This window comes from Hakea prostrata, chromosome 4, assembly GCF_041222555.1.
Source record: "Hakea prostrata isolate BN-2017 chromosome 4, UWA_Hpros_2, whole genome shotgun sequence".
NCBI classification, from domain to species: domain Eukaryota; kingdom Viridiplantae; phylum Streptophyta; class Magnoliopsida; order Proteales; family Proteaceae; genus Hakea; species Hakea prostrata.
The window spans coordinates 40,246,991-40,270,880 of NC_142603.1; the positions used below are offsets into that span (position 1 = coordinate 40,246,991).

The 23,890-nt window shown below is 35.1% G+C and overlaps 1 protein-coding gene and 1 long non-coding RNA gene across 2 annotated transcripts; both read left to right on the forward strand.

Annotated features, from left to right (window-relative positions):
• Window positions 1-647: 647 nt before the first annotated feature.
• Window positions 648-14,797, forward strand: LOC149018875 (disease resistance protein L6-like; the record flags this gene model as incomplete). The annotated part of the gene is made up of 6 exons (XM_089154001.1): window positions 648-1,171; window positions 9,835-10,933; window positions 11,107-11,394; window positions 11,507-11,744; window positions 11,856-14,421; window positions 14,554-14,797. Coding segments are annotated over exons 1-6 (4,953 nt in total), but the record flags the coding sequence as incomplete, so codon positions are not given.
• Window positions 14,798-14,808: 11 nt separating this feature from the next.
• Window positions 14,809-15,659, forward strand: LOC149018876 (uncharacterized). The gene is made up of 4 exons (XR_016173199.1): window positions 14,809-14,892; window positions 15,242-15,304; window positions 15,389-15,463; window positions 15,572-15,659. It is a non-coding gene; the product is annotated as an uncharacterized LOC149018876 (long non-coding RNA).
• Window positions 15,660-23,890: the final 8,231 nt, after the last annotated feature.

Below are 23,890 nucleotides of genomic sequence, written 5' to 3' on the forward strand. Positions count from 1 at the left end.
AAACACAAGTTCAACTCGTCTTCTTCTCTGCTTCTTCTCCTTCCAATGACAGACAGATCTTCTCGAGCTTCTCCAAGATGCGATCAACGTTCGTGTTTAGAGTTTGTTCTCAAGATGAGCAAGGGTTGCTGTTCTTCTTCTTCTCCAGATTTTTAGATCAGACATCCAAATCGTAAAATGAGTTGGGCGGGGTGAAAGCCATGGGTTTTGGGTTGTTTCAAAACATTTTGAAAAGCAAAATCTACTCGTATATATGTATTTTGTTTAAAAAGTATTAACCATTTGGTATGGAATATCAATACTTCACTTATCTAATATCACTCAAACCGCCCAACTCGGACCGCTGGGTTTGTCATTGGACCAAACCGTCAGCAAAAACCAAGCATTAAAGGTGGGTTTTGATTATTTTAATGGAAGGATGATGCCAGCCATCCAATTAGATGGGACGGCTGGCTTGACTGTCATGTGCATTAATTGCGCATGACAGCAGCAAAATTGTAAGACAATTTGTGGTAGCTAGGAGCTTTTCCAAAATTCAAAAGCATCTTCGTCATCGTTTCCTTCAATATTCATACACTCATCTGAACTTTGCTCTGCAACTTCAGATCTGAAGGGAAGCATTGTCCAAGCAATTTGATAAACAAAAAATAAAAATGCCGAAAGCTCCTCAGATCTCTTCTTTTTCTTCATCATCGTCATCGTCATCAACTATTTCTTGTTCTAAGATGATTACCCATGAAGTGTTTTTGAGCTTTCGCGGTGAAGATGTTCGTACCACTTTTGCTGACCATCTCTACCATGCCTTAATAAGAGTTGGAGTTCAAACTTTTAGGGACTCTGAAGGACTCCATAAGGGAAACAGGATTGAGGAGGAGCTATTCACTACAATCCAACAATCAAAGATCTCAATTCCCATAATCTCAGAGAATTATGCATCGAGTAAGTGGTGTCTCAAAGAGCTAACCCATATATGTGAATGCAGAAGAACACTAAATCAAATAGTCATGCCAATTTTTTACAAAGTCGAGCCAAGAGATGTGCGAGGTCAGAAAAGGAAATATAAGGAAGCCTTTGAGCAACACCAATTCAATATGGTATCCGAGGTGCAAAAGTGGAAGGATGCAATGAAAGAGGTTGGAGAATTGGACGGTTGGCATGTCAAAGATGAAACGTAAGTCCAACAGTTATATTTTACAAAATCATGCTAAAACACCAACCAAAGGAAGTTAGGTCATTCATATATTTCCATTCAAGTGATCGATTTGCATTAGTTGTACGGTGCCAAGAAATATATATATGAAAGGATTATTGGGAAAATCATACCATTATTATAAAAGCACCAATTCATTGAGGATAGCTATATTTATTCTTAAAAATTATCCTCCATCATTCACTGAGAAAATATAATTAATTATATCTAAAATTATAATTCTATATTCTCATTGATTTTTTATTCTGATTCTATGTTAGTACTAATTGTAATTAATCATCTCTGCTAAAATCCAAAATAAGTAGTACTTGATATTCATGCATAGATCCCAACAAACTCAATTCCTCTTGAAATTAATTTTATTAAAAACAAGCCTCACCCAAAACAAAACAAAAACAAAAACAAACAAAAAAAAGAGGGAAACACCACTACCAATAAATTTAATTCTTTATTTACAAAAAAGAAAGAAAGAAAAAAATAATTCTTTACAATTTATTATTTGTTAATAATATCCACTAAAACTTGAATTAAATACCTTCACTTATTCATGCTTAAAACCCAACAATCTTAATTCCCATTTGAACCAAATATACTAGAACAACCCTCTGCAAAAAAAAAAAAAAAAAAAAAAAAACCTTAAACAAACACCACTATCAAATAAATTCAACTTATCTTTTTACTAAGGGGGGAGCTAATCATAAATGCCTCTTGATATTCATGCGTGGAATCCAACAGTGTTTAAACAATCCTTTAAAAGAAAATGAATAAGAAAAAGTTGTATTTATATCATTTAGGGTAAAATACTCAAATAAAATCTTTATATTAATATTTAAGAACCCATCAAAATTGGTACCCTCAAGTTTATTCTCACCTCAAGATAATTTATTCCTATATCTTTTAACTTAGAATTTTTTGATTAAAATATTTCATATTTATTTATAATTTTTTAAGTAAAAGGGGTGGTTGTATCCGAATAGAATAAAAATAATATGTACAAAAATTAAATTAAAAATTACATACAAACATACAATTTTCATACATCGTCTACTTTCAAAAATCAAGCAAAGATGCTAGATTAACAATCTAGCTAAGTGATTAATATAACTATAATTATTTGAAGGGAAAAAATAAAAAAACAAGTAATCACATACATTGCACGCGATATTTTACTAGTAATACAAAATGAGTTTTGATTACTTCCGACTTTTCTAGGCTTCCTCAATGTCTCAAATTTAGTATAATTCTCATTACTCAATAAATCCTAGATGTGAAGATCTGAAAAATAGATAATTTCAAAATGGAGAGCCACACTGGTTGTAAGTGACCATGATGGCATGAGATATTAAGAATTAGTTTAAAAGTAAATTAGTTTGCCAAATGATTATAACCAAGACAAACACAAAATAATAATAATAAAAAGAAAAAGAAAAAAAAGGTAAACTTTGGGGATACCCTAAAATGAATAGAAAAAAGCACACACCCAAAAAATACATCAATTTGACAGAGACATGCAAAATGTTTGATAATCTTTTAATTCTTAAATTCTCTTTAATGTATTGTGACTTTACAGTATCACCCTTAACCCCTTGCCTATATTCAAATAAGAAAAATATATTTAGAGACACTCCAAAAGAAGTAATTAAAATTTTATTCTAAGTTGTCTTTAATAAACAATTAAAAATTTACAATATATTTTTTATCCATTATATCTTAATTTTAAGGAAATAAATAATAAAATTTTTAAAATAATTTATTTTATTTTTAAGGAGTAAATTATTAAGAAATTTTTAAAATTTACAAAAATATTTTTTAAAACTAATTTGAATGTTGAAAACAATTTTTTCGATCCATTCCATTTTTTTAGGGAGTAAATTATCAAATAATTAAAATGCATGAGGAAAGTAATAGAATTATAAGACGAAATTATTAAAAATATTTAAATAAATTATTAAGACTAAAATTGTAGGAGTAAATTCATTAAACTTTTAAAAAACATGAGTAGTTGTTAGTGAATTTTAGGAGTAAATTATTGATAAAAAAAACTTTAAAATTATCAAATAAATAAAATGCATGAGGATAGTAACAGAATTATAAAAGGAAATTATGAAAAATATTTAAATAAATTATGAAGACTAAATTAGGAGTAAACTCATTTACTTTTATTCTACCCAAAAAAAATCATTTACTTTTATGGAGTAGAAAATCTCATAATTCTACTTTTGGAAAATTTTCTTGATCTATATATTTTAAAAAGATTTACTTCATAACTTAATGGAATTTGCTAATGTTGTGTACCATTATGCAAATTTAAGAGACATTTTGATGGTGACTTTGCCAATTTGATATATTCGTGGAGTACATGTGCTTTTCACTATTCATTTTGAGGTGCCCCTAAAGTTTTCCGAAAAACTAATATACAAATGCAAAGTAATTGTTCTATTAGCTGTAGTTTTTTTTTTTTTTTTTTTCTTTTTCTACCATTTTTATCAAAGAAAAAAGAGGCTCATCATATATTTATTTTTCATATTAGTTAACTTTTTCTTTGGAGGTAAATTAATTAGTTTACTCATATCTTGTATCATTTTTGTATTCTCTATAGAAACATGATAATCATTTTTTGGGCAAGTTAGCATAATTCTAGGAATTAGATATTAAGCTACTCATTGAGATATTGTTCTCTTATTTTGAGTATATTCATTCCCAGGGGCGGACCTATGAAGGGGCCGGAGGGGGCCATGGTCCCCTGGATTTTTAAAAATTTTATGAATATTCCCTTAATTCCTTTAATTTTTTCAATTTTTTCTCTTCCCACTTGTGAAATGTCATTATTTACCCCCCTCCAATATTGTGAACTATTTTTAAAGGTAAAATGATGGGTATAAATGACATTCCTAATAAAAAACTAATTCATCAATCCCTATTTATTCTCCCCTCTCTTCTCTCTCATCGTTTCTTCCTATTTATTCTCTTCTGTTTCTATAAACGTGGGTTCAAGGAAATTTTTGAAAAAAATCTTATTAGGTATTCAAAAATCAAAATGTTATTTCTAATTAAAAACTAACTCTTTAATCCCTATTTATTCTCCTATCCGTCTCTCCTCTATTCTCTTTTTTTCCTATTTATTCTCTTCCCTTTCTATAAGCGTGGCTAAGAAAATCTGGAAAAAAATTTACTCCACAATTAAGTCTCTTTCTCTTTTTCAATTTATTTATTGTTTCTCTTTTTCTCTTTTCTTTTTTTTTTTTTTTTTTTTTCTTTTTTTTTGTTGTTCTTTTTAATTTGATTTTATATTCTATGTTTCTTTATTTCTTCTGCAATTTTTGTTATTATAGTTAGTAGGTAACTACCTACCATTGATTTGCATCTCTTACCTAAAAAAAAAATTTTGTTTACATCTCCTACTAAATAAAATTTTGGTTTGCATCTAACTTTTTAGGGTTGAAATATTTTTTTATATTGTTGCTTTATTTTGACCTATATTTTGTCGGAAAAAAATATCAGTATCAATAATTTATCATTTTTTTCCAAATATGTGTGGGCCCCACAAAATATATGTGGGTCTATTATTTAATTTAATAAAATAACTTAGAGGTGGGACCCCAAATGGGAAGGTTATCTGGCTTTCATTCTTCGCCCTCCCCCCACTATTGCATCCTGGGTCCGCCACTGTTCATTTCATTATTAAAGTAAAGGAAAATTTCAATCTCTCCTAAGTACTTAGTCTTCATTTACTTTTATTTTCCTCTCAAAAGCTCCACCTTTGATTTCCCCAAAAAGTGAATTTTACCTCTCCTTCACCGCTGATATTTTAAAATGGTCGATTTACCCTTTGTTTCTACCTCTTTAACAAGGCTTCTTATTGTTTTTGTTGTTATAATGAGTTATGTTGATTTCTTAATTGTTTTTCCTTTTTTTTCTTTTGTTTACTTCATTTTTCTCTTTATAGGAATTTATACTTAGATGTATTTTTTTTAGTTCTTTATATTTTTCTTCGTGCTTATTTTCTAGAATTTTTTTTTTAACGAATTGATTTAATGTGATTAGATGTACTTTCTAACTTTTTCTTCCTCAAATTTTTATCAGAACCTAATAAACATGATTAGAGGCCATAGCGCTGCAATTGACAAAGATTATTATCTACTTGAATTGTCTAATCATCTCCCATTTGAATGGCACAAATGCCTTTATTGAGTAGGTTGTCTTAGGTGTCTTATCACATGTCCAATCTTTACTCTTCGGTTTGCTTTCGGTTCATTTTAGGTCTTTTAAGGCAGATTACCTTCTTGCCGGCTCTTCTTGTCTCAGATTTTCAAAGGTCTAGGTGGGGGAAATCCCCCCCCCCCCTTCATTGTAAACCTGTTTATTTGTTCAACGAGATCTTTCTCACCTTCGCTTTTTATCTAATAAAATTTTCATCTTCAAAAGTCTATAAAAGAGTGGGAGAACAATTAGATGTATTTTTTTAAAAAAAAAAAAATTCTCCATCTTTAATAAGAATCCATCAAATAAATATAAAAGGCTTATATAAAAGAGGGCAAAAAGAATAAAAACACACCTAATCCCCATATTATGGATTCTTCTTGAGAACAAAAAAAAAAAAAGAACAAAAAAAAGGAAGAAAATTTTGATCAACAAAAGAAAGAAATTGCTTTAAATATCTAAAAGGACAAAAATACAGGGTAATTTGGCCATTTTAAAATATCACGAAAGAAATAGAGGTAAGAGTTTATTTTTTGGGGGAATCAGAAGGTAAAACTTTTGTGAGGAGAGTAAGAGTAAATAGAGAGTAAGTATAGGAGAACGATAGAAATTCCCCTTAATGTAAGTCATTACATTCCAGTCAAAGAAAATGTTAACATAGTGTCAATCTAACTAATCCTCACCCTTCATCTCCTCAAATGCCCACTACACCAACAACACCAACAATCATTTTTGCAATGGTGTTCCAAAGGCAACAACCAACAATGCATTTTCTGAGATATAGGTGACCATTCTGATTCACACTGTTTTGAATATGGATATCCATTCTTTTGGCTTTCACGAGTAAATGATTATAGTAATCATCGTAATCCAGCATTCTCCAAACCATGGCATTGTAACATGACAATTCAGCCACATGGACATCTTTCTTCTCAACATATTCCTACGAGTACGTTTCACTCCTCGAACCACCAACATTTGTCTTTGTCCCTCCTACAATAACAAGTGAACAAATCTAAAGTAGCTTATTCCTTTGCTTCCAACCAATAATCCACACCCATTAACTAATTTCGCAGGTACTTCTTTGTCTTTGCCTTATTCCTTCTTTCTGATAATTGATACTGATTCAATTAATTGACTATTATCAAACTCTAAATTATTTTCATCTTATTCCCCATCTACACCTCGTTCTTTTATTTGTTTACCTAATGGGTCTAATGTGACAGTTACAAATGTTGGAATTGTGCACTTATTTTCAAATGCTACCTTATCTAATGTCTTTAGACGTCCCCACATTTCAATACAATTTGTTGTTAGTCAGTAAAACTTAATACCAAATCTAATTGCCATGTTATTTTTCTTCGTGATTGTTGCCTTTTTCAAGACCAACAAATGAAGATGACATTTGCGACAGGTAAAAGACATGGTGGTCTCTATCTTCTAGAATCATCCCCTCCCGTGGCTTCTGTGACTCCTCTTGGTTCCCATTTTGATATTTGGCACTAATGCCTTGGTCATCTTGCTTTTTCTATTTCCCCTGAATTCAAGAATTTAGATATAGGTTTATGTTTTTCTAATATATGCAGTTGCACCACGTGCCCAACAAAACAAACATGCTTACAATTTTCCTCTAGTATGATCCCCACCCACTAGGTTTCTGGGGCTCGATACTTCCTAACTATGGTATACAATTACTAACGTAGTGCATGGATTTATTTAGTGGCTCATGAGGCTGAAGCTAGTTCCCTAATTTGTTATCTTCACCATGATTCAAACTCAATTCATCAAAAGCAAGTGAATTGTTTTAATAGGGATACCTTAGTCTTTTTTCATTCCTTAGGTGTGGTTCAACAATCTAGCTATGTCGACACCCCACAATAAAATGCTATTGTGGAGCTAAAACACTGGCACCATTTAAATATTGCTAGAATCAATTACTTACCAACACCTGTACTCCAAGACAAAACTCCTCATAAATCCTTTTCAACCAAAAACCTATCTTCTCTAATCTCAAAGTCTTTAGATGCCTTTGAAATGGTCCGTGTATAAACATCAAGCATAAATTTGATCAACATGCTTCTCCTTGCATTTTCATTGGGTACCCTTATGGACAAAAGGGTTTCCAAATTTATCACATTTCCTAGAAAACCATCTATATTTCTTGTGATGATGTATTTTATGAAACTATTTCCTGCTACCAATTATATTCATCACCTATGACCTCCACATCTCATGTTTTCCTTTATCCACCCCCCCCCCCCCCCCCCCCAAACTGAAATTTGTTTGATATGTATCCTCGTCCTCCAGCACAAACCCACCACACTCACCCTCATTAATTATGTCACTAACTCCATCCATATTGAGTATACCTTCCACCAATGATACCACCACTTTTCCAATTCCTTCTTCCACACACCCCTCATGCACTTATCATAAACCAACTAATTTAAAAGATTACTATTTTCCTTTTTGCCCGAGCAAATTCGTCTTCAACTGTTGGCCAACGAATGCATCATCCCCTGGCATGTTACTTAAGTTACCATTGGTTTTTTGCTTCTGACTTGTGTTTTCTCACTGCTCTAACTGTCACTACTGAGCCTACCAGTTTGCCAAAGCCATGAAACGTAATGAGTGGTTTGATGCTATGCAAAATGAGATTCTTGCTCTACCCTGTCACAATACTTGATCTCTAGTTCCATACCTCATGGCAAGAAGGTAATGGATCCAAGTGGGTTTTCAAAAGCAAATGATGGGGCCAATGGTTCTTTTGAGCAATGAGACATGTTTGGTTGCTAAGGGATATACACGGATTAAGGGCTTTGATTACCATGATACATTTTCCCTTGTTGCAAAACTTGTTTGTGTACATGTTCTCCTTACCATTACAGTAGCTCATGGATGGCCAATTCATCAATTAGATGTCAAATTGTCAATAATGCATTTTTGCTTGGGATCTTCTTGAGGAAGTATACATGACACCACCACATGGATATCGTTCAAAGGGGGGAAATAGTGTTAGTCCATACAAACATCTTATAGTTGGTTTTTCAAGTTATCAACTACCCTACGTGGTTTTGGTTTCACTCAATCTCAAGCTAATCACTCCTTGTTTGTTCGTCATCAATAATTCTACTTCAGTTTACATTTCTAGTCTACATTTATGACATCATCATGATAGGCTTTGATGCTACTTTACCCCAAGCTATTAAAACTCACATCAATGAGTAATTCCATAACAAAGATATTGGAACACTAAAATACTTTCTTGGCATAGAAGTTGCATGTTCATATCAATGTCTTTACCTTTGCCAAAGAAAGTATACTCTTAGCATTCTCAATTATTGTGGCATGACTAGTTCTTGACCCATAGATTTTCCAGTGGAACAAAATCTAAAGCTTTCCAATCCCACAAGCACCATTCTCTTTGATTCATCACCTATCATCATTTGGCATGTCACTTTATTTACCTCACTATCACCAGAGCTGACATGGTCCACACTGTAACATATTAGTTCAGGTTATGCATTAGCCAAGGCAACCACATAAGCATGATGCACATCATTTATTGAGGTAATTAAAAGGTACTCCTAGCCAACACATCTTTCTTCATGCCCAACTAGATCTACATTTACAGGCTTTTTTGTCTATAGCAGCCCTATGACTCAACGTTTCATAATGGGCTGTTGCATTCTCCTTGGTTCTAATCCAATTTCTTGGAAAACAAAGAAGCAATCTACTAAATCATGTGGCTTTCATTCCTATCATAGGACCTTGGTTTGCAATTAAAAAATGCCCATCCTCCTATAATGTCATAGTCAAGCGGCCCTTCACATTGCTACGAGTCCAGTTTTTTATGAACACACCAAGCACATTGAGATAGATTGTCATGTTGTTCATGATAAAATACCACAAGGTCTGGTAAAAACTGCAAAAATCGCTTTTGCTGATCAACTCATGGATTTGTTACCTCCCTAGTCGCTTGGTTGTGATCAATCTCAACATCTAAAATTCAACTTGGGAACTCGTGATTACATGCTCCACCTTGAGGGGGAGTATAGTTGTATTTTTTTTTTTGGGTCAAGAGTAATAGTCGTAGTTACCATTGATAAAAAAAAAATGCTCGCCATATATTATGTTTTTCATCATAATTAACTCATATCTTTATCCTTTCATGTATTCTCTATAGGAACGTTAGAATAAGATTTTAGTAAGTTAGCATAACTCTAGGAATTAGCTATTGAGCTATAGTTCTCTTTCTTTGTGTATTCATTTCATTATTAATGTAATTCATTCCATTTCATTCAAAGGAAATGTTAACAAGTTCCATTCTTTATTTGGCATAATTCCCAAGTGGTCCCCTCTAAGTTCAATTCTTTTATTTATTTTCTTATGTATAATGCTGACCTCTTCTTTGAATTGTATAGATTTGAAGGAGACAAGATAAGACAAATTGTTCAAGAAGTTTGTGATAAATTGAACAAGAGACCCTTGAGTCAAAAAAATAGCCTAGTTGGAGCCGAATCTCACATAAGAGAAGTAAAGAAGCTTTTAGACATTGAATCTGATGACAGAAAAATTATTGGGATCCATGGCCTTGGAGGCATTGGAAAGACAACAATCTCTAAGGCTGTATGTAATGAAATCTTCAATCACTTTGAAGGGTTTAGTTTTATTGCAAATATTCGAGAAGCTTCTCAACAACATAATGGACTTGTTTTTTTGCAAAACCAACTTTTACGTGATACCTTGAACTATGAAGCTAGAGATATTACTAGTGTGGATGTTGGGAGTCACGTGATCCAACAAAGGTTATGTTCCAAAAAAGTCCTTATTGTCCTAGATGATGTGGATAATGAAAACCAAGTAGAATATTTTGCTGGGGACCACAAATGGTTTGGCGTGGGAAGCAAAATCATTATCACAACCAGAGATAAGCATATTTTAGATTGTTGCAAATCAGATGGAAATTATGAGCCACCACCAATGGAGGCAGATGATTCTCTTCAACTCTTTAGCAATCATGCATTCAAAAGCCACCAACCTCCGAATGATTATTTGGATTTGTCGAAAGCCATGGTCGAAACTACTGGAAGACTTCCCTTGGCACTTCAAGTTATAGGTTCATCTTTAAATTCAAAGGAAAAACCAGTGTGGGAAAACATGCTAAAGAAGCTACAGAAAGTTCCAAATAATGATATCATGAAGAGGTTGAGAATAAGTTTTGATGGATTAGATGATGAGGAGAAACAAATATTTCTTGATATTGCCTGTCTTTTCCATGGCATGTATAAGGATCTTGTTTGTTACATATGGGAAGGTTGTGGTTTTTGTCCTTTAGTAGGGCTTGTTTCTCTTTGTGAAAAGTCTTTGGTAACGATTGGTGAAAGAGGTGTGCTACACATGCATGATCTACTTCGGGATCTTGGAAGGAATATTGTTTTTCAAGAGAATGCCACTGACCCAGGGAGGCGTACAAGAATATGGTCTCAAGAGGACGTCTTGGATGTATTGCGCACACAAGCAGTAGGTGCCGAATAAACTTTTGGTTGTTTTTCCATGAAGATCTTGTGAATTAGGTTTTTAATAAAATTTTCATGGCTTTGTACAAGAGCATTGGATGGACATTTAATTAAGTTTCACTCTCTCTTTCTTCCCCTTTCCCCCCGGTCTTTTGTATGTATGTGTATTTGTGGCAGGGAACAAGCAGTGTCAAAGGACTTAAAGTTGATTTTAGAAATATATCAGAGAATGAAGGCTTGACGAGTGAAAGATTTGCTGGAATGACACGTTTAAGGTTACTCCTAATTGATTTTGCAGAATTTTCTTGGAACTTCACCCTTCCTTTTTCAGAATTAAGGTGGCTTAGCTGGAAAGGATGCTCTAACCAATTTACCCAAATTACTTTTTGTCCACGTGAATTGGTGGTTCTTGATCTATCTAAGAGTAATATCACAGCTGATTGGAAGGGTTGGAGCTGCATCAAGGTCTTGTAAAACTTTCTCCTTATATTTATATTTTTTTATTCTAAAATTTCAAAGATTTCTTTTTAAAAAAAAAACCTTCTCAATCCTTTAGTTTTTTTTTTTTTTTTTTTAGATGGCAGCAAAGTTAAAGGTTCTAGATTTGTCATATTGTCATCAACTGTGTAAGACTCCTGATCTTTCATCAAATCAATTTTTGGAGGTTTTGTATCTTCAAGTTTGTGAGAATCTGGTTGAGATTGATGCATCCATTTGTTGTCTCACAAAGTTAGTCACATTAAACATTGGTGGGTGTAAGAAACTAAAGCATGTACCAAGTCAAATCAATAAATTGACTAATCTCCGAGAACTCAGTTTAGTAGGCACAGCTATGACAAAGTTTGTAGAGAATTTGGGTTGTATGACTTCATTGGTAGACCTTCAAATATGGGCTTGGTACGAGCAGAGTACAGTGGATCTCTCAGTTAAAATTTCTCAGATAACTGCTATGAAAAGCCTTCGATTGTCTAACACTAGTTTGACGAGCATCTCATGTCTTCCTTCAAGCCTGACTCACCTTGATATTTATTTTTGCACAGAAATTCAAAGTATTTCAGGTCTTCCCTCAAATTTGACCAGCCTAAAGCTCCAACACTGCAAGTCAGTGGTAAGAGTATCAAGTACATCAAGAGGCTTGAGAAATTTAAAGAACTTAGAACTTAATTGGTGCGGAAACCTAGAAGAAATTGAAGGTCTTGATGACAAATTGGACTCCTTGGAGTCCTTTAAAATTGGTTTTTGCAAGTCATTGCGAAAGTTACCAAAATTGAGGGGCTTGAAATATCTAAGGACTCTACGGGTTGTTGAAGGAAACGACTTCATATCCGATTTTGAAGGTGAGGAACTGGACTCTCTGGAGGTGTTGGATTTATCAGATTGCAAATCATTGAGAAGAATACCTTATCTACAAGATTCGAAAAGGTTGAGGGAACTAAGAATCTTTGATTGTCCTCAACTGTTAAAGATTGAGTGCCTTGGGGACTATGAATCATTACAAGAGTTGAAGATCCATCTTTGCCGCCGTTGGATGGAAGGATTATTGAATCTTTCCAACTTACAGAAGTTGAGGAATTTAGATATTTATAAGCTGGATAACTTAACCAAAATTTCAGGCCTTGAAAGATTGGGATCCTTGCGAAGATTGAGTATAGAAAAATGCAAGAATCTATTAGAGATTAATGTCATCAATTTGGAGAACTTAGAGGAATTGAATATATGTTGCTATAAAGGCTTGGAAAAATTACCAGCTGATTTGTCCAATGCCAAGAAGTTAAAGCATCTATCTATTGAAGGTCACAAGAGTCTGGATGAAATTGATGAATGGAATATCAGTTGCTGTGAATTCTTAGAGCATTTGAAGATTAGTACATTCAGTCACTTGAAAAGATTACCCGATGTGTCTCTCTTCAAAAAGTTGGGCTATCTGCATATTGAAGGCTGCAACAATCTAACCGAGATTCATGGAGTTGACAGATTGGAGTCCTTATCGAATTTGTATATAATTCGCTGTGAGTCCTTAGAAAGCTTACCGGATCTGTCAAATTTGAAAAGTTTGAAGCGGCTATTTATTGAAGGTTGTAAGATTCTATCTGAGATTCACAGAGTTGATGGATTGGAGTCATTGGATGATTTGCATATAAGTGGCTGTGAGTCCTTAAAAAGGTTACCGGATCTGTCAAATTTGAGAAGGTTGAGGCAGCTACATATTGAAGATTGTAAGATTCTATCCGAGATTCACGAAGTTGACGGATTGGAGTCCTTAGATGATTTGCATATAAGTGGCTGTAAGTCCTTAAAAAGCTTACCGGATCTGTCAAATTTGAAAAGGTTGGGAAGGCTATGCATTGAAGGTTGTAAGATTCTATCTGAGATTCACAGAGTTGATGGATTAGAGTCCTTACATGGTTTGCATATAAGTGGCTGTAAGTCCTTAAAAAGCTTACCGGATCTGTCAAATTTGAAAAGGTTGTGGAGTCTATATATTGAAGGTTGTAAGATTCTATCCGAGATTCACGGAGTTGATGGATTGAAGTCCTTACATGGTTTGCATATAAGTGGCTGTGAGTCCTTAAAAAGCTTACCGGATCTGTCAAATCTGAAAAGGTTGGAGGGGCTACGTATTGAAGGTTGTAAGATTCTAACCGAGATTCATGGAGTTGATAGATTGGAGTCCTTATCTGATTTGGGTATAATTGGCTGTGAGTCCTTAAAAAGCTTACCAGATTTGTCAAATCTGAAAAGGTTGGAGGGGCTACGTATTAAAGGTTGTAAGATTTTGTCCGAGATTCATGGAGTTGATAGATTGGAGACCTTATCTAATTTGCATATAATTGGCTATGAATCTTTAGAAAGCTTACCAGATTTGTCAAATCGAAAAGGTTGGGCCAGGCTACATATTGAAGGTTGTAAGATTCTAACCGAGATTCATGGAGTTGATAGATTGGAGTCCTTATCTAATTTGGGTATAATTGGTTGTGAGTCCTTAAAAAGCTTACCAGATTTGTCAAATCTAAAAAGTTTGGAGGTGCTACGTATTGAAGGTTCTAAGATTCTATCCGAGATTCATGGAGTTGATAGATTGGAGTCCTTATCTAATTTGGGTATAGTTGGCTGTGAGTCCTTAGAAAGCTTACCGGATTTGTCAAATCTGAAAAGGTTGGGGGGGCTACATATTGAAGGTAGTAAGATTTTATCCAAGATTCATGGAGTAGACGGATTGGAGTCCTTATCTAATTTGGGTATAATTGGCTGCGAGTCCTTAGAAAGCTTACCAGATTTGTCAAATCTAAAAAAGTTGGAGGTGCTACGTATTGAAGGTTGTAAGATTCTATCCACGATTCATGGAGTTGATAGATTGGAGTCATTATGTGAATTGCGTATAGTTGGCTGTGAGTCCTTAGAAAGCTTGCCAGATTTGTCAAATCTGAAAAGATTTTGGGGGCTACATATTGAAGGGTGTAAGATTCTATCCGAGATTCATGGAGTTGATAGATTGGAGTCCTTATTGATTTTTGTTATAGTTGGCTGTGAGTCCTTAGAAAGCTTACCAGATTTGTCAAATAGGTTGGAGGTGCTATATATTGAAGGTTGTAAGAATTTTACCGAGATCCAGGGAGTTGACACATTGGAATCCTTGACATATTTGAGCATAACTGGGTGTGAATCCTTGGAAATATCACCTGATCTCTCTAAATTGAAAAACTTAGAGACACTAATTGCCAAGGACTGCAGGAAGCTGACTGCCATTCAAGCGGGTAATAATCCGTTGGGATCTTTGATAAAATTGGATGTTAGGGGGTGTATATCCTTGGAGGAATTACCAGATTGTGTAAAGTCAAACAAATTGAAGGAACTAAATGGTGTGCCTTGCACGGGCCTAACTGATAATGATCGAATAAAACTCTTGATTGATGGCGGGTGCTCAAAGTTCCAACTGGCTTTGTCATGACAAATTTATTCAAGGTACGTTTGCCTCTGTCTCAACAAAATCTGACTTCATCTGCATTTAAATTGATTTGTGTTTTCTGTAGGTTTTTTTTCTTTTCTTTTCCCATTCTTGAGAATCGGTTCTAAGACCCAATTGAGTTCTTCTGTGAAAAACCACTATAGAGAAGTACACGTTAGCATTCCATGAATGGCATTGCCATTATTTTTTTTTTTCCTTGTTCAGACTTCAAACTGGCTAATGAATTTGGAATTTAGTTCAATAATGTGTAGTCTTTTCCAGACTCACTCCCTGTTTCTAGTATGACTGGTAGGCACATTTTAAACCATTTCATATGATCATAGTTATGACAAGTGTTTTTGGCAGGAATTATATGGGACCCCAAGTAGAAAATCTCTTGCCTTTTGTGGAAGATTTGGAGCTGAAGAGGTATGATAAGCATGTTTAACTCATTAAAGAAAGAATGACAAGAAAAATATCATAAAATTGCCAAGCGTATGTTACATTTTGCAGGGAAATCAACTGTTATCAACCTGTCTTCTTGCCAGATCCTGCTTTTCTCATTGTTCAAATTAGCAACTGTAAAAGGTAGACTACTCTCAACACAATTTACTAATTTTTTGTCAAAAAAGAAAAAGAAATGAGTTTGAGATTATGGACTCAAATGAGATGGAAACTTTCTTAATGTTCATGTAGGTTTTGAATCAAACTGCCAGGAGAAATAAGAAATGATAAAGCACTTGGAGTTGGAGTAGGCCCAGAGAACTTTATCTTACAAAAATGCACCCCCGAATTGAAGGAAGAAATGACAAGAGAAAGAAAAGAAGAAAAAAAACGATGAGCTGCTAGAAATGAAATGAATGATTAGTTGTCTGAAAAAAGAAACAGGATGAAGCTAGAGATGGAAGAAGACTGCAAAGACTTCTAATAGTATGGCGTATGCAATCATAATTTTAAAGATTTACACTGCTCATTGTTAATAGCTCACTGTGTACAATTTATTTTGGCATGATGAACACTATTAATTCTCACATCCCTATGATTACTATTGCAATTTTTGTGCAACTAATTGTGATTGATGCTTAAGTTAACCAACAGGTTATTGAAGTGGCTGCACAAGTTGTCTAATTTGCATCTCCTATATTTTACAGGTAATCCTTTTCTCCAAATTTCACAAGTCTCTCCCTCCCCCTAGTGGCATTCAATTGGATGTGGTGGATCCATATTGGAGCAGTCCCACAGTCTCATTAATGTGGTTAAGAGAAACCAAACAATTATTGATTTCTGTGTCATTTTTTGTATGTTTTGTTCATTTCAAACAATGTAGTTCCAGATTTGAGACCCTAAACACTAGTGTTCCATGTTATATTTTTGTTCTTGCATATTGACTTTCATTTGTCAGGTTGATCGTGTGTAGGCCTCTGTTTCAGTTTCTACATGTCATTATGCTAATAAGAGTTTGGGTTGGTGGTAGAAAATATGAATGGAAAGGCCTTTTTTTTGGTTTGTGGCTTCAAGGGATGATGGAATAGAGTACGGTCGAACAAACTCTTGTGCTTACATTTGATAGCTATCTGAAATGTTGTTGGATGAAAATTTTATCTTCTAAATATTTCTTTTCATGAAAATACATTATTATAATTACCTTGCAAAAATAATTGTTACAAAGCAAGGACTACCTGGCAAATATATTCAACTGCAAAGTTGCTCACTCTAGGCCCGACTCTCTGCTTTTCTTTCCTTGGATATGATTTTGATGAATTATAGAGGCTGCTGTAACTCTGTTCAAGCTTTGAATTTCATATTTCTGAGCCATCAAAATCTGTTCGACTAATTTTCTAAGGTCCCTAACATAAATCCAAAAGGTACTCAATTCGCAATGCATGTGATCCATGATTTTTCGGTTTGCATAAACTTGACTTTGTTACATTTAATGATGAATGACTAATTTGCTTTGTGAATTTTAGGTGTATGGCCTATATGGGGAAGTTGTCTTTTGTGAGGGATGACAAGATGGTTGAGTTGCAACACCAATAAGAGCCTTAGCTTAAATGTAGGGAAATCCATCTTTTTTGGTCTTCTGATAAGGCTATTCTGATTACTGGGAAAGCAATGGTTTGGAAGAGTTCATGCATATCAACAAAGTGGACACGGATGATTCTGGATAGTAATTGATAAGGTTGGTCAGATTGACAGTAACCCCTATGTAGTGCAAGTGGGGAGTATTTTTCAGGGCTTTGATGATCACGGTTCTGAAGCAGAACTTCTGATGGTGATTGTTATCACTAACTCATGATCATTTTTATCACACTATGACAACTGAGAGCTATTCTATGTAGCCTGTGTTGATATATGCCTCCTCTTCCATGCTCTCATCTTCTTTACTTGCAGGTACTTTTCTTTTCTTTTTTTTCTGTACTTTATTGTCTTTTTTCTTCAGAACTTTTAGAAGAATCCATAGCCCTGTCTCTCTCTAAGGTCGAGAGAGATGATCCTCCGTTGACACTTGGTTCTTTTAATAATGGAAATCTTATTTCCTCTGGTTTTCTTAACAACGAAAATCTTATTTTCTCTGCTTATAATGTTTATCGTGGCTAGCGAATTTAAAGTTTCTTGTACCAGTTTTCTCGGATATGGTGTGGTCATCGGGAATCATAGATTCCATCAACGCCATCAAAATCTCAATTGGCATTGGCTATTATTCTATCATGCATTTTATTGATAAGCCATCAACCAACTGAACAAGATAAAAAAGAAACAAGTAGGTGTTCATGGTTGCACCTGTCTGTTGTTTTTGATAAAAATAAGGTTTCTTTTGGTTATCACTTGTTACTGTATTTAGGACTCAAGAAATAAAAAGTGTTTAATCAATTGAAGGTAAATCCTGCAACTATACTTTTCTACAGCTTTTATATTCAGCCTCCTAGTCTTGGTGAAACCATCTAGGAGTGACAGCTTAATATTCTTGAAAAGATTATGCAATTAAAAGTTGAGTAATATGCATATTGAAAATTACAAGAATTTAGATGAGATTGTTGATGTTGAACAAATTGAAATCCTTATTGTCTTTTAAGGTAAAAGATCAACGGTATTAAAAGATTAAAAGGATGTTATAGGAAATGTACAAGCACTGCCATCAGCAACCAAAAAACAACCACCAAAAACCTAGGCAAGCCCAATGCATCCTTTTCTGATTCTAACAACTGAAATCCTTCGCCACCTCAAAACCCTTCATAACAGCTTCAACTTCTGGAGGAAAGCTGGTTTGCAAACCAATAAGAGGCCGAACACATGCACAATTTCATCTCTAAATACACCACCTGAACCTGCGGTTTCCGGATTACCTTTAGAGCTTCCATCTTGTCAATCTTGATCCACCCCAGCAAGGTTTGCACCAATAGGGAGCTCTTGAGGTCTCATATTATTTGGATTCACCAACAGCTCAAGACATTAAGTGGGCGTGAGATCCTGCACAGGCATGGTCTCCGTTTTCATGACAAATACCACCCTTTATTTCATTTACCACAGTCTTGAACTCCCAACTTCCTTTGCCCATTCTTTCCCTCATTCCGTCAATTGTTATGTTGTAACCAACATAATAGGAAACAAGAATGAAACCCCTAAGGCAAACACTATACAGAGAGGACTTCATATTCCTCGATTTCTACAAACCACATAGTTCATCAAATGAGATACTTAGAGAATATTAAAACAACCCTTTACAAACTTCTTGAGTGTTGAGGCACAACACAAAAACATAAGAAAAATCCTCTCCCTTCTTATGGCATAATTCAAATCGAGAAGCAAGGAAAATACCTCTCTTTTGTACCTGATCGCCCAATGGTTGGAATCCTTATTGTCATTGCATATGTGAATCTTTAGAAAGATTACAGGATCTGTCAAACTTGAAAAAGTTGAATGGACTACGTACTGAAGTTTGTGGGATTCTAACCAAGATACATGGAGTTGACAGATTGGACATATTGACATGTTTCAACATTATTGGAATTGAGACATTAGGAAGATTACTAGACCTATATAACCTTAAAAAGTTACAATATCTTGAGATTAGGAAGTGCAGGAATATTAGCAAGAATCAGGGTGTTGGCACAATGGATTCCTTGGAGGAGTTGGACATAACTAGGTGTGAGTCTTGGAAATATTACCCAATCTGTCAAATATATAAAACTTATAGAGGTTGAAAACTAAGCACTGCAAGAAGCTACAGAGATTCAAGTTGGCAATAATCAAGTGGGATCTTTGGAAGTATTGGATGTTAGGGGGTATATATCCTTGGAAAAAAATTACTAGATCTTACAAAGTCAAAGAAATCATGGGAACTAAACTGTGTTTCCTACATGGCCTAACTGATGTTGATCCAACAAAACTCTTGATTGATGTTGTTTGCTTAAAGTTACAACTATGTTTGTCTTGACAACTTTATTCCTTCTGCCACTATCTCAAATGAACCTGACTTTATTGTATTTAAATTGAGTAGCCCTAGTTGATCTATAAATTCCGTAGTTTTTTTTTTCCAAGTTTAGCATTTAACATGTAAGATAAAGCTTTAGACAGTTTTTGTATGTGTGTGCTTCTCGACACCAGTTTTTGTACAAGTGTGTCTCTCATGCTAGAATCTATATGCTGAAGAAGAATTGAAGCATGAGTGTGACTTTATTCATTTGTGCTCTGTGCCCCCAACAACACCATAAATTCATTGCAGATTTAGCATATCATCCTTTGGTACAAACTTTCGGGCCTTGGTGTGATCATGAGAGGAATGATTAGCTTTGACATTTAGGATCTTCCCTCCGTTGTAGTTAATGGTCCAAAAGAGATCAATGTTGGTAATGAACATATCTGATTTTATACTTTTTTTTGGGTAGAAATAGAGACATGCTTTTTCTAGGCAAAAACACAAATTTTGTTTGATCGAGATGGTAAGTCTTTTAGTGGATTCATGAATATATCTGTCAAATCAATCAGACCAGGCCACATTACAGCACCCAGTTTCAGCATGGCCCCACCATAGGCAACAACACATCTTCCGCTCAAGTTTCCTAAGGATGATGGTAGAGATATAAAACACATTCATCCAGTAGCTCATAATGCCCATAACCACCATTTGAAGCAAGGTAAGTCTGCCAGCATATGCGAGAGACCAAGCACAGAAAGTCACAAGTTTAGAATTCACCTTCTCCAGCAGTACATCAAAATTTGAGATGTGTAGTCTTTTAGAAGATAAGAGCACCCCCAAATAAACAATAGGAACAGCCCTCATTAACACTCAATAGGGAGCTCAATTCCCATCTGAGCTCAACTGTGAAACCCAGCCCTAACCTAACCCTGACATTGACCCGGTAACCCGGTTGTTTGTAGGTCCGAAGACCCAGAGTAAAGGAAGAAGCCAACTATGGGCCATCTCAGTAGAATACATGGTGTTTGACTCTGAACCCATGGATGTTGATGATGGAGTTCCATACTTGGAAGTCTGTGCAGATTTAGAAAGGAAGATGCACATGTCTGAAGATGAGATTATTTGAAGGACTTGGAGTATTATCTGACTTAGTTTGAAAGTATTTCTACACACTAGATGTGTCACTTGATGTGTGTGCAAAAGCTTTTGAGGTTTAGAGCCCATTTGATCCTCCAATTCCCTTTTTGAACCTTATTGCCTGCCTTGGTCGACTGATTGGTCGATTGGGCCAGTCGACCAAGCACTCGACTAACTGTGTGTTAAATCTGAGAAAATGTAACTTTAGGGTTTTTCACTTATATTTAAACCCTACTTCGTGTTTCTTAGTTACGGCTGCCTCCTAAACACTTTTTGAACGTGAGAAGACCTCTCCGAAACTCTCTCTGATGATTCAAAAGACTCCTTTGATCTGACAATTCGAGGTTAGGAATCACTTCAACATTACGAATTTCTTTTCTTCGATCTCGTTCTTGATTGAGATCAAGAAGAAGATGCTGCATTCTTGCAACCATCCCTTCGTGATCTCCTTCTTTTTCTTTGAGATCTATGATCATTGTCATTATCTTAACCCTAGCTTGATTAATTTCTTGAAACCCTGACCTTGTATGATATTTCTGGAAACCTTTGGTAACCTCCCATGCGAGGGAAACCTCATGGGCAATATTTATGTTAATCTAAACTTGATTATTCTATGATTTCTTCTTATTTCTTGATAGCAATCATTCCCTTTCATACTGTGATCATAACCTTTTCATGAGAGCCATAAAGGTTGAAACCCTAGTTTTTTGGGTTAAATCAAGAACCCATATTTTTACCATGACTTGATGATTTTATCTTCCCATATAGTTCTAATACATTATAGGAAGTTCCCCTTCGAATTTCGGATCAATCCAACTTCAAAAGAAGAAGTTATGACCAAATTAGTCTTTACATTTCCGTACTGACTCGATTGGTCGACTGCTTGGTCGACCTGGGTCAGAGACCAAGCACTCAACCAAAGGAGGCAGTAGCTTCGTTTTTTGCCCAATTTGATTCGTTTGCTCTCTGATCTTTTAGGCATCTTTCCTAATGTTGTATCTATGCTTGTTAGGAGTCTATTTGTCAAGTTTGGTGTCTCTCTCTTTGATCTTTGGATTATCTTCGGCGATAATCAAGGTAAGAACAGTTATTTCATTATAACATAGATCGCATACTCTCTGGTTTCTACTTTATGAAACTATGAGTTTGTTTACTGTTCTTGTACTTTATACTTCTGATATACTACTGTAAGTACAGTAGCACTTGATTATGTATTCTTTTTCATTATTCAAGCTTATATGAAATGTTTATTACTGCTTGATCGGATTATGCTTTTACATTCTCTTTTATATGATGAATTGTTGGTTGTGTATGTCATGACTGATCTGAGAAGGTGTTTGATTAGGTATGGTTTGGGATTGGGAAGTGTCCTTTTGACACTTCTGTCCTTGGACATCGGGGGGGAATAGTATGGGATGTTCTCCAAAGATGCCCATCGACGCTTTCCCGAATCATTGGTTGTCATACCTAGGGTTGTCTAGCAATGTTTGGCTAGGATGTCCCCGTTATATCAGACCCGAATCGGAAGGGTATTGAGACCGAACGACCCGTGGTAGCAATGTGATTCACGGGCACTCAAGACTGGTGAGTTACATCCGTGAGAGGACCGGAATCACATTGTGGGGGCCATTTATTGGAGGGTTGCATATGATTAGACTTGGGCTCATAGGCGCTCGAGACCAATGAGTTATATCCATGAGAGGACATGAGAACTTCTCGTTTACCATATGTGGATAACCAATAGGGTTGATGAGTCCGTATTTGAGAGAGTCAAATACGCTGACTTTAGTGTGAAGGATACATGAAAGGATCCCGAGAGGGGAGGAATGGACGTATCTGGATCTGAGTTGATGTAACTGAGTAGATGATTTGCATTTGGCTAGGCTTTACCCTGACATGCGCCAGTACTTAGACCAATGGTGATGTGAGAGAGCGGTGACTTAACCCCCAGTCATGGATTGTCCGAGAGGGATGAAGGACTCGCTACCAACCGGCATTGTGTGATTGACCTACCCAAAGAAGTACAGTGTTATGACTTAAAGCATGTTTGCCAATAGAGACCAACATACATAGAGTTTAGATGCATACATACATTATTTGTTTCATACTGCATTGCATCTTGTTGTGTTCAGATATATGTATTTATGTTGTTATGAGTTAACTTGCCTTACTGAGTTTCTTTCGAAACTCATTCCTTTTTGTACAATCTTTTGTTAGATTATTCTACAGGTACTGACTAATATGATGGACAGTAAGATGAAGTGTAAGCCGATGAAGCGTACTACACGCAAGGTGTTGGCGACAATCAAGATTATATATGATCCCTCGAGTGATCAAGTTGTGTACAACGATTAGACGCAATGTAAAGATGGAACATCTATGTTGGACTGACGAAGTCCACTATTCTGAAGATGTCATCTATAGGATAGAAAACTCTTAAGTTTAGTTTGTCTTTCTTATTTTCTTTCGTTTCAGTTGTAATTCTTTTTAGACTTACATACTACGTTCCGCTGTAGTTGTGGAGTGAGTTTCCGCCTCTCTCTACTTCTTTTGATATCTTCGGATATCTGGTATCATTTTCCACACTCTGATTATATTGATTATTCATTTCCTGATTTGAGTCTTTTATTTATAATATTAAAATCTTGATTATTTCCTGTTTATGATTATGTTATTGTATATGTGGGAAGATGATTTCCTCGTACTTGATCTTCGGGGCTATGGATCACACTCCCGGGTATGCCAGTTAGGGTACCGGCTGGGGGGATGTGACATCAATCGTGCAGTCATCAAAATAAATTGAAAATTAAGCATTGATTAATGTGGAGACCTGAATGTTTTGAGAAATTCTGTAGAAGGAAGTCTAGCACAGCAATCAAAGAGTTGTTTTCATCCAAACGCAAACAGATCATCTGCAAAACGTACCAACTTATCTATGGGGCTTCACAAAAGGGAAGATAACCAAAAGAGCCACTATGGTAACCAATCCAAGCCAGTAGTTCTCTTGAGATTGTTTTCTTTTCTTTGTTTCCACAGCTGAAGAAATTCAGAATTTAGTTCAATAATATATAATCTTTTCCAGACTCACTCTGTTTGTAACATGACTGGTTGACACATATTTTGAACCACTTCAATAAAAGATAGTTATGACAATTGACAAGTGTATTTGGCAGGAATTAAATGGGACCTCAAGTAGAAAATCTGTTGCCTTTCTGTGGAAGATTTGGAGCTGCAGAGTGAGGTAAGAGATCTGCCAAAAAATCTTGAAGAAAAAGAATGAAAAATAAGAAGATATCCTTAACACAGTCCCTTTTTAATATGTTAATGCAACTTCTGGTAGGAAAATGTCCAGCAGGTTAATTTATAGAGCATTTCTCAACTCATTCATTCATGCATATTATGTAGTCATGGCCCCTCTCTTTTTTCTTTTTTCTTTTTTTTATTTTTTATTTTTTTTATTT